The sequence below is a fragment of the Sus scrofa genome, chromosome 2 (genome assembly GCF_054392235.1).
Source record: "Sus scrofa isolate SSC_HxYL_T2T_F1_AM1 chromosome 2, Sscrofa_HxYL_maternal_Yorkshire_Landrace_v2.0, whole genome shotgun sequence".
Classification (NCBI taxonomy): domain Eukaryota; kingdom Metazoa; phylum Chordata; class Mammalia; order Artiodactyla; family Suidae; genus Sus; species Sus scrofa.
Genome location: NC_139384.1, coordinates 80,243,944 through 80,257,116, shown reverse-complemented (window position 1 = coordinate 80,257,116; position 13,173 = coordinate 80,243,944). Strand labels below are relative to the sequence as shown.

General features: G+C 51.4%; 2 protein-coding genes across 20 annotated transcripts in view; one reads left to right on the top strand and one right to left on the bottom strand.

Annotated features, from left to right (window-relative positions):
- Positions 1-13,173, top strand: part of KANK2 (KN motif and ankyrin repeat domains 2) — a 468,727-nt gene that overhangs the window by 113,792 nt on the left and 341,762 nt on the right. The gene's annotated exons all lie outside the window — the stretch shown is intronic.
- Positions 978-13,173, bottom strand: part of SMARCA4 (SWI/SNF related, matrix associated, actin dependent regulator of chromatin, subfamily a, member 4) — a 92,977-nt gene continuing 80,781 nt past the window's right edge. For 10 of the 19 annotated variants that reach the window (XR_014837588.1, XR_014837587.1, XM_021083843.2 and 7 more), the window contains 5 exons: positions 4,741-4,849; positions 4,364-4,465; positions 3,468-3,600; positions 3,189-3,331; positions 978-1,481 (listed from right to left, as the gene is read on the bottom strand). Coding sequence is in view for 14 of the 19 variants with exons in the window: in XM_021083843.2 (XP_020939502.1) it covers positions 1,449-1,481; positions 3,189-3,331; positions 3,468-3,600; positions 4,364-4,465; positions 4,741-4,849 (520 nt within the window). In the remaining 5 variants the exon portion in view is untranslated. The remainder of the gene's footprint in view (positions 1,482-3,188; positions 3,332-3,467; positions 3,601-4,363; positions 4,466-4,740; positions 4,850-13,173) is intronic. The other 9 variants (XR_014837586.1, XR_014837585.1, XR_014837589.1 and 6 more) reach the window with 1 other exon arrangement.

The window sequence follows — 13,173 nt, the reverse complement described above, 5'->3', positions numbered from 1 at the left end:
ACTGAGCAAGGCCAGGGATCAAACCTGCGTCCTCACAGATGCTAGTCAGATTCGTTAACTGCTGAGCCATGATAGGAAGTCCCCCCAATTTTTTTTTTTTTTTTGGTCTTTTTGCCATTTCTAGGGTCACTCCTGCAGCATATGGAGGTTCCCAGGCTAGGGGTCGAATCGGAGCTACAGCCGCCAGACTATGCCACAGCCACAGCAACGCGGGATCCGAGCCGCATCTGCGACCTGCACCACAGCTCACGGCAACGCCAGATCCTTAACCCATTGAGCAAGGCCAGGGATTGAACCCGCAACCTCATGGTTCCTAGATGGATTCGTTAACCACTGAGCCACGACGGGAACTCCTCAAAAATACTTTTAAAAAGTCCATTTTTGGGGAAAAACATGCAAAAAAACCCAGGAAAAGTGTGACCTATTCTGAGGAACAAAGCAGACAAGAGACATCCTCTGAGGGGGTCCAGGTGTTGGACTTAAGAACAGTCATTATAAATATGTTCAAAGAACTAAAAAGAACCACATCTGAAGAATTAAAGGATATTATGATAATAGTGACTTATGAATACAAGATCTTAATGAAGAAATATGAACCACAGAACAGAACCCAAAGCAAGTTCTGGACTTGGAAGTGCTCCCTGATCACCTGGGGCTTCCTGTGACATGGCTGACAGGTGGGTTGCACCTGCCTGTTTATGTGACATCTCCCCAACCCCACTTTGGCCGCAGGCAGGGACAGGACTGAGCTATTTGCTACCTGCATGGCTGGGCCAGCTTGAACGAATGATGAAGGACAGTGGTGAGAGAGCCAGGGAGAGTCCAGGCTTGCGGTCAGATGGTGTGAGGCCTTGGATTCCTCCCCTGTGAAAGGCGCCCCCTGGGGTCTCATGATGGGAGGACAGGGTCCTGGACATGGCGAGGCCCCATGCAGACCATGCCAGGAGCCGGGAATGAGTGCACCAGAAGGCAAGACCTTTGCTGTCGGTTTAATTTATTACTGTTTGACATCCAGTGACACTGACATACCCCTGCCGGGCCTGCGGACCCCAGGCCCCGGCGAGTCTGACCTGTCCAATAAAATACAGTACGAGGAGTGGACGGCTACACACATGCATCCACAGCTTAAACTACAGTGATTCCAAACTGTGGCCGAAAACAGTACTGCCAGGGAAGGAAAAGAAAAACAGGTGTTGTGTGTTCCCCAATTCATAATTTTTTTTCTTGTTTTAAACAGCTAATGCTGTTACAAACACTACTGATGCCAGGACAGGGCCAGACACAAACAGTCCTACATCTTCTCTGCCGTATAAATATGGAAGATTTTCGTTTATACAGTTTTATCTCAAGTCTGAAACTACATCTGCTGCTAGCCGTTACTGCTAAGGGCTAAGCCGGCTTGGCTCTGGTACGAGGGGCTTGGGGGCGAGACTCTGGAATGTCGGGACTCAGTCTTCCTCACTGCCACTTCCTGAGCGGTCCTGAAAGAGGGACAGGAAAGAGTAGGAGTCAGTCCTGCCCACAGGAGCAAGCCCCCCGACTGGGACCAATCCCGGCTTTAAACACACCCAGTCACCAACATAGGTGGTACAACTGCTTTCCCCAGTGAACGATACACACGAGCTCCATGAGGCTGTGGGTGCTGCCATGGCCAAATCCCAACATCATTTTTCTCCCAGGGGCTGCCCCAGTGCCCATACCCACTCCTCTTTGGGACCTGGGAAGCTTGCTGGGCCCTCCCAGCTCCGTACCATCGTGGTCTGTCTGTCCCTGTGCTCCTGACCTGTGGCTTTACAGCTACCTTGGCCATTCGTGACTACATAAGATCTTTGCTTTTCTGTCTGAACTTTTTTTTTTGGTCTTTTTGCTATTTCTTTGGGCCACTCCCACAGCATATGGAGATTCCCAGGCCAGGGGTCGAATCGGAGCTGTAGCCACCGGCCTACGCCAGAGCCACAGCAACGCAGGATCCGAGCCGCGTCTGCAACCTACACCACAGCTCACGGCAACGCCGGATTGTTAACCCACTGAGCAAGGGCAGGGACCGAACCTGCAACCTCATGGTTCCTAGTCGGATTCGTTAACCACTGCGCCACAACGGGAACTCCTCTGTCTGAACATTTTAAACAGCCTGGCGAGGGCCACAGAACACCCTGCTGGATCCTGACTGGGCAGATGAGGAGCTTTACAGCCAAGACACGCCTCTCCAGAAACAGGGCCACCCCTCTCCACGTTTACAATGTCATTAATGGCCCTATAAGACCATGTACATTGACAGTCAGATTTATCCTGGGGCACCTGGTTTTGCTGCTACTGCAGTTAGACAAGAAAAATAATGACAATGAAATGGTGCTTTGCTGGGAGCTAGGCCCTGGGTCGTCCCTGCTTCACAGCTGTGGAGACAGGCTCAGAAGTGAAGTGAATCGCCCAGGTCCCATGAACGGAAGGGCCAGGCACTGGGCTGCAGCTAGAAACAAAGCTTAGTTAAACCCAGTGAGTGAGTCTGCTCCTGCCGCTCACACCCATGAAACTGTCCATTGTGGGCTTGACGCTCCCGAAGCTCATCTTGGTGTGTGGGGACCACAGCCCAGGCCCAGGGGGTCCCCCACTGAGGAACCGCTCACAGCCCATGTTCAGTGTCTGCTCCGTTCTGTTTTTATGACTTTGGGTTACGGGTTTTTTGTTTTTTGTGTATGTTTTAACCCACTACCATTGTTTAGAAGTCCTTGTAGAGGCCAGGACAGAGCCACAAGCAGAGGCCTGGGCTGCATGGTTTGTGTCACATGCAGTGGTGACACTATGGCAGCCTTGGCTGTGGAGGGCCCTGTGCTGAGGGCGCTGGGGCCTGTCTGATGGCATCGCCATTCCCAGTGCCTCCCGTCCCCCCAACATGATAAAGACTGTCCCTGTCGGCCTTAGCATGGCAGCCCAGACATTCTGGGCAGCGGGAACCGGATGGATGACCTGCCTAAACCCCAGATGCCCACTGGCTCTAAGCGCACTGGTTTGAGGGTCACGTGGACCAGGGCTTGAGTCACATGGCATTTAGTATTGAGCCTCAGCTTCCTTACATGTGAGAAGCCGAGGCACCAGAGCATCTACCCTCACGGGACCACAGAATGGAGTCTGGCACCTGCATGGGCATGGATGTCCAGTAACCCGCCTGGCCTGGGTCCTGAGGGCCTTACCTCCTCCTGCTCCTCCTCACTGTCATCATCGCTCACCACCGGCTTGGCCCTGGACCCACGGCTCGGCCGCCGCCGGCCCCCCTTGAGCCGATCCTGGGCCTTCTCTTTCCGGCCAAGCTTGATCTTCACTTTGACCGAGCGAGCTGGGGTGGGACCAGAAGAAAGAAGATGTGAGCTCGGGAGAGGAGGGTCCCCCTGGAGCCGTGCAGATGGTGGAGGAATGGGGCCTCAGGTCCTCTCCCTCCAGTGCAGCTCCACCCACCCCCACCTGGGACTCACACTCCGACTCCGAGCCTTCCTCCTCGCCCTCCTCCTCCTCCTCGCTCTCCTCCCCTTCACTGTCATCCTCCTTCTCGATTTTCTGCCGCACACTGGTGAAGACCGACTGCAGGACAATGGAGTCTTCGTAGATCTGGGTGGAGATACACAGGGCTCATGTGCATGGCCCAATGCAAGGGAGCTGCCTGCCCACTTGGCCGTGGCAGAAAGACAGCTGGACAATCCTTTCCCAGCCCGAGCCCACCAGGATGAAAAGGTTCCAGGCAAAAGGTCAGGCATGTCATTCAGAAACAGCCATGGGTTCCTCCCTCCCTTGATGAATCGGTGAGCATCCTCTTAAAGGCTCTGAGAGGGTCTGCAGCAATGTGAGAAATGCATGCCTCTCGTTAAAGCCAGAGTTTTCCCCAATTTTATGACTAGCAAATCTCTTCCAGAAGGTACCCATCCCAACACTCAGGAGAACTCATAGTCTGGGCTCTGTGTGTGCACGTGGACTTAATCACAGGACAGGAGACAGTGCAGGCTTACTTTCAAGAGTCCCCTAGTGAATCCAAACAGATCCAAGATGTACATGGGCTGTTCTCAGGGTTCTCCTGCATGGACAGGACTGAGTCTGTTTCCACTATTTTTTGTTTTTATTTTTTGGCTGCACCCGCAGCATGTGGAAGTTCCTGGGCCAGGGACTGAACCCAGGCCACTGCAGTGACAACATTGGATCCTTAATCTGCTGCACTACCAGGGAACTCCTATTTCCTCTACCTTGCTTGTCTTTATCTCCTGCCTTTTTTTTTCAGTAATGAACACATATTGCTTCTGTAACGAGTGGGATACCCCAAATTACAGGGGAGTTTTTGAGCAGGCTGATTCACTGCGGGTGTGGCAGGGGTGCTGCTCACCAGAGACCCCTCCAGGTTGAAGGTCTGCGCATTCTGGCACAGCAGCATCACGTCCTTCTCCAGGTCGTTGAGACTGCGGTACTTGTGGTTGCGGATGCGCTCCTGTGGGCGGGAGAAGCAGTTTTACCTTGGGGCTCCGTCATGCCCAGGGACCCCCGGGGCTGGGGGCGGGGGTGTCTCTGCATAACAAGGTCATGGCCGAATCCCTGGGCTCTGTGCAGACTTGGGGGCCCAGGCCCACTACACACAAGGGCTGCCGGCTGACACACCCGGGACCCTGGCCAGGGGCCCAAGGCCCCGGATGGGAATCCCTCAAAGACTGAAGTGGGCATGCCTGGGGAGAGGACCCGCCCTCCCCACACTTGATGCAGGGTTACCTTTATCTTCTTGAAGTCCACAGGCTTTCGGATGAGCTCATAGTACTCAGGCAGCTCCTTTCGGGACGGCAGCTGGATGAACACCTCACTGAGCTGACGTCCACTACTACTGCAAGGAGGGACATGGTGGGTGTCACTCATAGGCCCCACCTGCTGGGGAGCCCCCCAACCTGGAGTCCCAACAGGCCACCTCCTCATCGCTTGTGGACAGAGAAGGTGAGAAGTTCAAAGCCGACTCGAGTTAATTCCTGTGTGTGTACTGTCACATACAGGAATTAACATTCCTGAGGGGCAGCCGTACACAGAGAGGCCCCCGATCCATTTCAATCCAGGCTCTGAACCCACCCGACTTCTCCCACGCCTCTCAGCTCTGGAGGAAACATCACAGATTCTTGCATCATACACAGCAGAAGCCTCGGCACTTGAATGATGGAGCATCTTAATTCTCCTAATGTGTGATGCAAAAATCAGTTTGCTTGTGCAGGGAGCAATGAGTGCTGGCGTTTTCGGAGACCGGTTTTCCAAGCAGGTCGTGTGCCTCTAGCAGGCAGCACTTAGGAGCAGTGAACTTCAGAGAATCTGGCAGAAACCCAAGGAAAAATGCCCCCTGGCGAGATGCTAAAGGACGATAAAAGCTGTTTTCTAGTCCTTTTCACACGCTTGTTTCGCAGAGGAGAGACGTGCCATGGGTGGCTGAGCACTGGGCTGCCAGGGTGTGGCAGGGACAAGAGCTCGGAGACGACATTCTCCTACGCCTGCACGAGGAGGGAGGAGTGGACTGAGAGACCTCAACCCTCGGCTTCCCTTTAGCCTCCTGAGCCAGGACTCGGTCTCCTGGAGAGACGGTGGCAGAGCCCAGCGAGGCCATCCATGGAGCTGGGGACCTTTGCTCTGCGGTCCTCTTTACCCAGGCCCCACGCACTTCAGGTCCTGCTCACCACCCAGGCTTCTCCCTGGTTGCTTTGCAACCCGGGCTCCACAAAGTCACTTCTCAGAGATGGTGGATGCGGTCTCCATGCTGCCAGAGGGTTGAGCCCTGGTGGCTCCTGGCAGCTTTGGCCTCCCTGTCTCCTCCGCTTCTTTCCTTGTCCTTTCAAGGTAATTCTCAAAGGACAGGCTGGCCGCCTGTGCCATCCCACAGCATGGGCCATCTGTCTGTACAACCTGAGTGCATCCTATCGTCATCTTTGTTTACTACTCGGGAAGACAGCAGTGACAACACAACTGCTTTTTGAGTTTTGTCATGGGATGCCTGATTTCACAATGGTTTTAAGGAGCAGCTCTGCCAGGACTGACTCCTTGAGGCAGCTGCAATTTGGGGTTTCTGGGTGGCACGAGGCCCCTGGCTCTCCTCCCACAATTGGGGGACCTCCTGAGACGGGAGGCTGGAACCTGGTCCTTGTATCTTACTTGCCTTGGACAACTGCCATCATCTGATCTTTGCTCTGGGCCAGACACTTGGCATTCACGATCTTACTCAACTCGTTATTCCAACTGTGACGGGAAAACGGGCGAGGAGCTCAGCCTGCCCTCCCTGGCCTTCACCTTCCTTCCCAAGCAAGCTGGGGCCGGCCCCCCTTTCCTTCCAGGTGCCTTCTCAGCCACATCCCGCCTCATGTGGGGCCGGCCCATCACTGATAATGGGGGCAGGCTGGCTCCAGGTCATCGTTCTCTACCTGTGATCCCCTCCCCAGAGGCACAGGCTTCCTTTCTCTTATGAACAAGTTGGTAGGTGGTTTGGTCACAGAAAAAATGGAATTTGTATATATGAACTGCAAGAAAAATGAGGACAAGTAACCAAACATGGCAGGGGCTCTACTTTGATTAAGTGGAGAGAAGTTGGGCCCCCTTGCTTTGGGAAATTCCGGTCTTAAAGCACAGCAGGGCCCAGATCCACCCTTGACTCCTCAACCCTCCTGGGCCCAGCTCTTCCGCCCAAGACCTTCTAAGCAAAGAGCCAGCTTTGCTGGTCACCCTACACTTCTGACCAGGCCACACCCCTGCATAAAACAACAGAAGGGCCTGGTCAGCAGTCTCTCTAAGTGCAGTGGGTGCTGGTTATTTCCTACTCTGTTTCACATCTTAGAAATGTCCGTTTAGACCCACTGAACTCATTCTGCAGCCCACTAACGGATGAGTGCTCGGTGCCAGGGGCAGGCTCACTGAGCCACCCTGCCCCATGCTCACCTGTGTCATCCACACAGGTGGCCTGACCCTTCAGGGAGCACAGGAAATAAGACTCTGCAGCCATGATACAGAGGAAAGTTTCATAGTAAAATCTTCTCACAAACCTCTGGGGTTATCGCATCCTTGAGGAATAAAGGCCCACCTGGCCTGACAACCCTTCCCTGGAGCAATGTGCTGAGAGCAGATGGCCTGGAACAGGTCATGCATGAGGGAGGAACAGGATGCAAGGACCAAGGAGGCCTTTTAAAACCACCCTGACAGGAGTTTCCTGGTGGCCTAGTAGGTTAAGGATCCGGTGTCACTACTGTGGCTCGGGTTTGAACCCTGGCTTGGAAACTTCTGCACGTGGAGGGTATGGCCAAAAACAAAACCATCCTGAGGAGTTCCTGTCGTGGCTCAGTGGCAACGAACCCAGCTAGTATCCATGAGGACTTGGGTTGGATCCCTGGCCTCACTCAGTGGGTGAAGGATCCCTCATTGCTGTGAGCTATGGTCCAGGGTGCAGGACTAGCAGTTTGGATCCTGAGTTGCTGTGGCTGTGGTGTAGGCCGGCCGCTGCAGCTCCAATTTGACTCCTAGCCTGGGAACTTCCATATGCTCTGGGTGTGGCCCTAAAAAGTCAAAAAACAAAAAACAACCATCCTAACAGCTAGGACCTCTTAGAAAGCCCCTGCCATAAGAGTTTAGTTGCTAAAGTGCTGAGATATCATTTTTAATCCTTAAAAGTCCCCTGGAGAATCCCCTCACCCCTACCACACACACACCAGGGACTGGTGTGGTTGGCTTTGGCTGAGAGAGCCTTCCATGCTTGCTCGCCAGTCCCCTCCTCGCTGGGGATAAAACCCACAGCCCTCTGGTGGCTGTTTGGCCTTTCGGGATGACCTCTGACATCAGTGCACCTCTCCACCCCCTCACAGCCACCTCAAAATCATTAAAGCAGCTGCTCTCCCAGGAAACTCCAGCTCCTACCCTCACCTCAGAGGAAATGTCACCTCTTACAAAAACGTTGACTGAGATGAAAAACAAAGGCTCAAATCTCCAGTGCTTCAACCTCTAGCACCTCGCCAAGCTCAGCCTCTCCTTAAACTCGAGACTACACACAGGATCCCACAGGGAGAGCTCCTAGGCCTGGCTACCCCCTCATCACTGTCTGGAAGACCTGTCTCTATCGGCACACATGGAATGGCAGCAGCTCATGTATTTCAACATGCTTGCCCACCTGCTGTTGATGGGCACCTGGGCCATGTTCGGCCTTGGATATTACAAGGTTAAGTGGCTGCAGAATTTCATGTGTGAGCACTTGGCTCGCATCTCTTGGGAGAGTACCTGGTGGTGGAGTGCTTGGTCCTAGGCGGGGGCACTCAGCTTTGGTAGTGACTGAGTCCACGTCCACTGCTCTGGCAGAGGATAAGCCATCCTACAACCTGGTGGGGAATGGCATCTCTGTTTTTTGTTTCTTTAAATCTCTGTGGTTTTAATTAACATTTCCTGATGAGCACTGAAGCTGCGTACATCTTCACAGGTCAGCCAAGGACCTCTCAGGCAGAACCTGTTCTTTTTTTTCCCTGAGGAATTCTCTGTTGAAATGTTTACTGCAAACACCTTCTCTAGTCTACAGCGTGTCTTCTTATTCTCTTGACGGTGTCTTTTGATGAATGGATCTTAGCGATTTCTTTTTAAAATTTTTTTTGGGCTGCACCTGCATCATGCTAAAGTTCCTAGGCTAGAAAGTGAATGGATCAAAGTCCAATCTACCACCTATCTATCTATTGCACCTGCTGCATGGGAATCAATCGATCAGTCTATCTATCTGCTGCACCTGCTGCATGGGAAAATTCCCAGGTCAGGGACTGATATTGCACCATAGTAGCGACCCGAGCTGCTCCAGGGACAATGTTAAATCCTTAATATGCTGCACCGCAAGAGAACGCCAATCTTTCCTTTCATACATGGTGCTTCTCCTGTCTTGTTAACGAAATCTTTGCCTACCTCAATGTCACAGAAGTACTGCATTTCCCTCTAGAAGCTTTGCTATTTTAACCACTGCAAACTGTTAGGCACAAGGCTGGTTACCCTGCTTAGCTTTTGTCCAGAGCAGCTCTGATCCTATCCAACATATCTTGTCTGTCTTCACCAGCTGGAACATAAGACACGCGGGCATGGACCTCACTGGTTTTATTTACTGCTCTATCTTTTGCGTTAAGAACAAAGCCTAGTATACAGGAAATGCTCAATAAACATTTTTTGATTGAAGAAAGGGCTCAGGGTAAACGTCTCAGGGTCATGGAGCAGGGTTCAAACTCGGGTCTCATCAAGATCATCTCTGAAGAAGGGTGCCTCATCTCCCTGCACCTGCATGGTCATTTATATCACCCCATTCCAGAAAGGACCCTGGCAGCAACTACCAGGAGTCCTACTGTCCAGCGTGTTGCTCTGCCCAAGACCTGTCTTGTGAGACATACTCTAAAGAAGTTTCTGCAGGCAGAGTGGTCTGGAATTCCATCTCTGGCCCTGCCCCATGTCCTGAGGCTGTCAGGATTCACCCTGCAACCCCAATCCAGACACTAAGGAAGGAAGTGCCCACCATGGCCTTAGTGCCTCCAGCCTGGGCTGTCACCTGGTTTGGCAACACTAGCAATGGTGGCTGCCGATACGTGTGACAATGTTGTTACCCTCCTGCCTCTAGAGGTCACCTCCTGCAGAGGGGATTTTCTTCCACCTCATTCACTGCCCTGGCTCCATCACAAGAGGACATGAGACACAGGGGGGGCTCAGAGTGACCAAGACCTTGTCTGGAGCCCTCAATTTCTGCTACAACTAGCCCAGCTGTAATTTCATACTGAACGAGATTTGTGGCAACAAGTCTGACCACGTGGCGGGGGGAGGCCTCGTCTAGTTTTACAAGCCTTTCTCCTTGGGGCCCCAACAGCCCAGTTGGGGACTCCCATTATCCGACCTGCCCACACGATTTCTGCCTCCCTGTGGAAAGGTGCCCTTCCCGACATCAACTCAAGGTTCTGGTGGGGCTGCCTGGCACTGAGTCCCAGCCTCTCCCCTTCAAGACTGATGGGACCAAGCACAGCTCCTCAGCCATCTGGTCTCAGTAACTGGTCCAGGCAAGAGCCTGGGACACAGGCTACCTAATAAAAGCCCTTCCCTGGGCCTTTCTACCAGGAATTGGGGAAGCAGAGGTTGCTTTCCTCTTGGGGTGTGAGGTCTTGAGGACGGTGCCCAGAGCTGTGTTTCTCCAGAGAGGAGAAGGGGAGGGGAGGCAGATGGCTCTGGGTCCTGAAAGCTAGTCTCCACCAACTCCTCCATGGACTCCAAGCCTAAGGAATCCTTCTTCTGCTTGAGGACTTCAGAAATATGTTCCTGACACATAGAGCCAGAAAGTCTAAATTGACATATCCTTTGATGTGTCCTTGAACAAAATTACAACATTTGAAGGAGAAACAAAGAATGAGAAGAGATCATCAGTCCCCTGAAAGGTACAGAACCACAGACTCTCAGGATCTAAGGGTCATCCATCGATTTGAACAAATGAAGAAAGCAGAGAGGTTATGAGAGCTGGCCTAGACACAGAAAACTGGTGGCCGGCGGGACCCGAGCACAGGTCCCCTAGGCTAAGTCAGGGGTCTCTCCCATCCTTTCCCATGTGCTGTTCTAAATCAGCAGACTTGGTCTATGAATAGCCAGTGTCTATATTACAGGCTTTGTGGGCCATACAACCTCTGCCACAACTACTCCACTCTACCAACTCAGCCACAGAGAACATGCAGATAAACAGAGTTTATCTGTGTTCTAGTAAAACCTCATTTATGAAAAATGAAATTTGATTTTTATATAATTTCACATCATGAAATATTCTTTTGATACTCTGAAACTCAACAACAAAAGTCTTGTAGTTCCCTGGTGGCTTAGCAGGTTAAGGATTCAGCATTGTCATTGCCATGGCACAGGTTTGATCCCTGCCACAGGTATGGCCAAAAAATTAATAAATCAAAAAAAAATTTTTGGGAGCTCCCATTGTGGCTCAGTAGTTAATGAACCCGACTAGTATCCATGAGGACACGGGTTCAATCCCTGCCTTGCTCAGTGGGTTAAGGATCTGGTTTTGCTGTGAGCTGTGGTGTAGGTCATAGACTGAGGCTCAGATCTGGTGTTGCTGTGGCTGTATGCAGGCCAGCAGCTGTAGCTCCAATTTAACCCCTAGCCTGGGAACTTCCATATGCTGTGGATGTGGCCCTAAAAAGACAAAAGACGAACAAAAATGACAAAAATTTTTTTGCCTTGCTGGTGGCATGTGGAAGTTTTCAGGCCAGGGACTGAATGAGTGCCAAAGCAGCAATCCAAGCCACAGCAGCAATAATGACGGACCTTTAACTTGCTGAAAAACCAGAGAACTCCTTTCCCTTTCCTTAAAAAAAAAAAAAAAAAAAAAAAAATCTTGGAGTTCCTGTTGTGGCTCGGCGGTAACAAACCCGACTAGTATCCATGAGGACACGGGTTCGATCACTGGCCTTGCTCAGTGGGTTAAGGATCTGGCATGGCTGTGGCATAGGCCAGCAGCTATAGCTCCAATTAGACCCCTAGCCTGGGAACTTACATATGCTGCAGGTGTGGCCCTGAAAAGCAAAACAAAACAAACAAACAAGCAACCTCCCCCAAAAAAAACCCCCAAACAACTTAATTCACCAAATATACACATACAAGTGGTAGGCCAGATCTGTGTTTCCACTGATGTGCAGATTTGGTTTGCTGACCTAGGGTATGAATCCTAAAAGTAACAGAAAGTTCAAATTGGGGATGATGTCATACTGCTTGGTGCCTTCCATTCCTCATCCTCTGAGCAGGACAGATGCTGCAAATAAATCACAACACTACCCCTTGAGCTCCCATAGCCTCAGGCAGGCAGAAGCAATCAAGTGAAGATGGTGCTGGAGACAGATCCTTCTCGCCTCTCTCCCTGTCCCTCAGCCCCACTCTTCTTCCTAGACCCCCTTCCCATGACACCTCTCAGTGACAGCGTCTCACCCTGGGGCTATCTTCTCTTTTGACTCTCAACCACTGAACTGAGTGAGCCAGCAAGGGTTCTGGATATGAATAGCTAAGGCTTTTAAAAACTGATTTAGCAGCAGAACATTTACCTAAAACAGAATCTCAGATACATGTATGTACAGCACACGTGAAACTGGAAAATGAAATAATGAGACATATTAAATAGGTATTGACACAAAATTACTTTCTAGATACCATTTTTTAACTCATTACAAAGTCAAGGATATTTTAAGAATTGGAAAAGTGAGGCGTCTGGGACAGATCCATTTACAAATAAGCACTAAGAGCCTCCACCAGCCGGATGTCCACCCCTAAAAGATCAATCTCAGAGTCAGATTTATGGCTGTGCGGTATAGAAGAAGTCCTGATTCAGGTACGAGTGAAAGGAAATGATACTCATCAAGGAACCTGCCCACAAGAAAGGTCTGTAGGCTGCCTGCCCTACACACTCCGCACACTCTTCCAACCAAGAGGGAGAGGGGGGAAGCTTTACTGCAGGGTCCTCAGGCTGAGGGCTGGGTTGGCTGTAGGTTATGATGCTGATTCATTGTCTAATGAACCAAAATTTCTAATGAACCAATTGTTTTAACACGTGCCAAAGACACATCTGAGGACTCATGTTCAACAGTGAAATCTAAGTCTCTAATTTTAAAGAAAACCTGACCACTACCCCCTGCTAAGCTGGATTTGAAATCACTTAGTTTGAAACCCTCATTATAGAGAAGAGAGACACAAGGCTCAGGGTCACAGAGCAAGCGACAGAAGCCAGATCATGATGTAGGCTGGCTCTCAGGCAGGGCATCTACTCCAAGTGTGTGTGCTGGCTGGCACCATGCTCTGCTGTGGCAGGTGCTCAGAGACACTAGCTGTCAGTGATGAGGACAAAGGACAGAGCACCTGTGTCCCATTCACAACAAAGAATGAATGTCTCTCAGGATCAAAGAGATGAAATCGAGAAGCAAAGCAAGCCCAAGAGCTGCAGCCAGAGGCAGATGGAGCTGGTCAGGTGAGTACAGGGAGGCCCAAGGCCACTTTCTGCAGGGCTGAGTGACCAGAGTCTTGAGAAGTGTGCTTCTTGCCTGGAGCCCCATCATTAGCACCTGCAGCTCTAAGTCCTGAGCGGCTCCAAGAGGCCTCAAGACACTGTTGAAGAGGCAGGAACCAGAGAATCGCCACACTGGGAGCTCA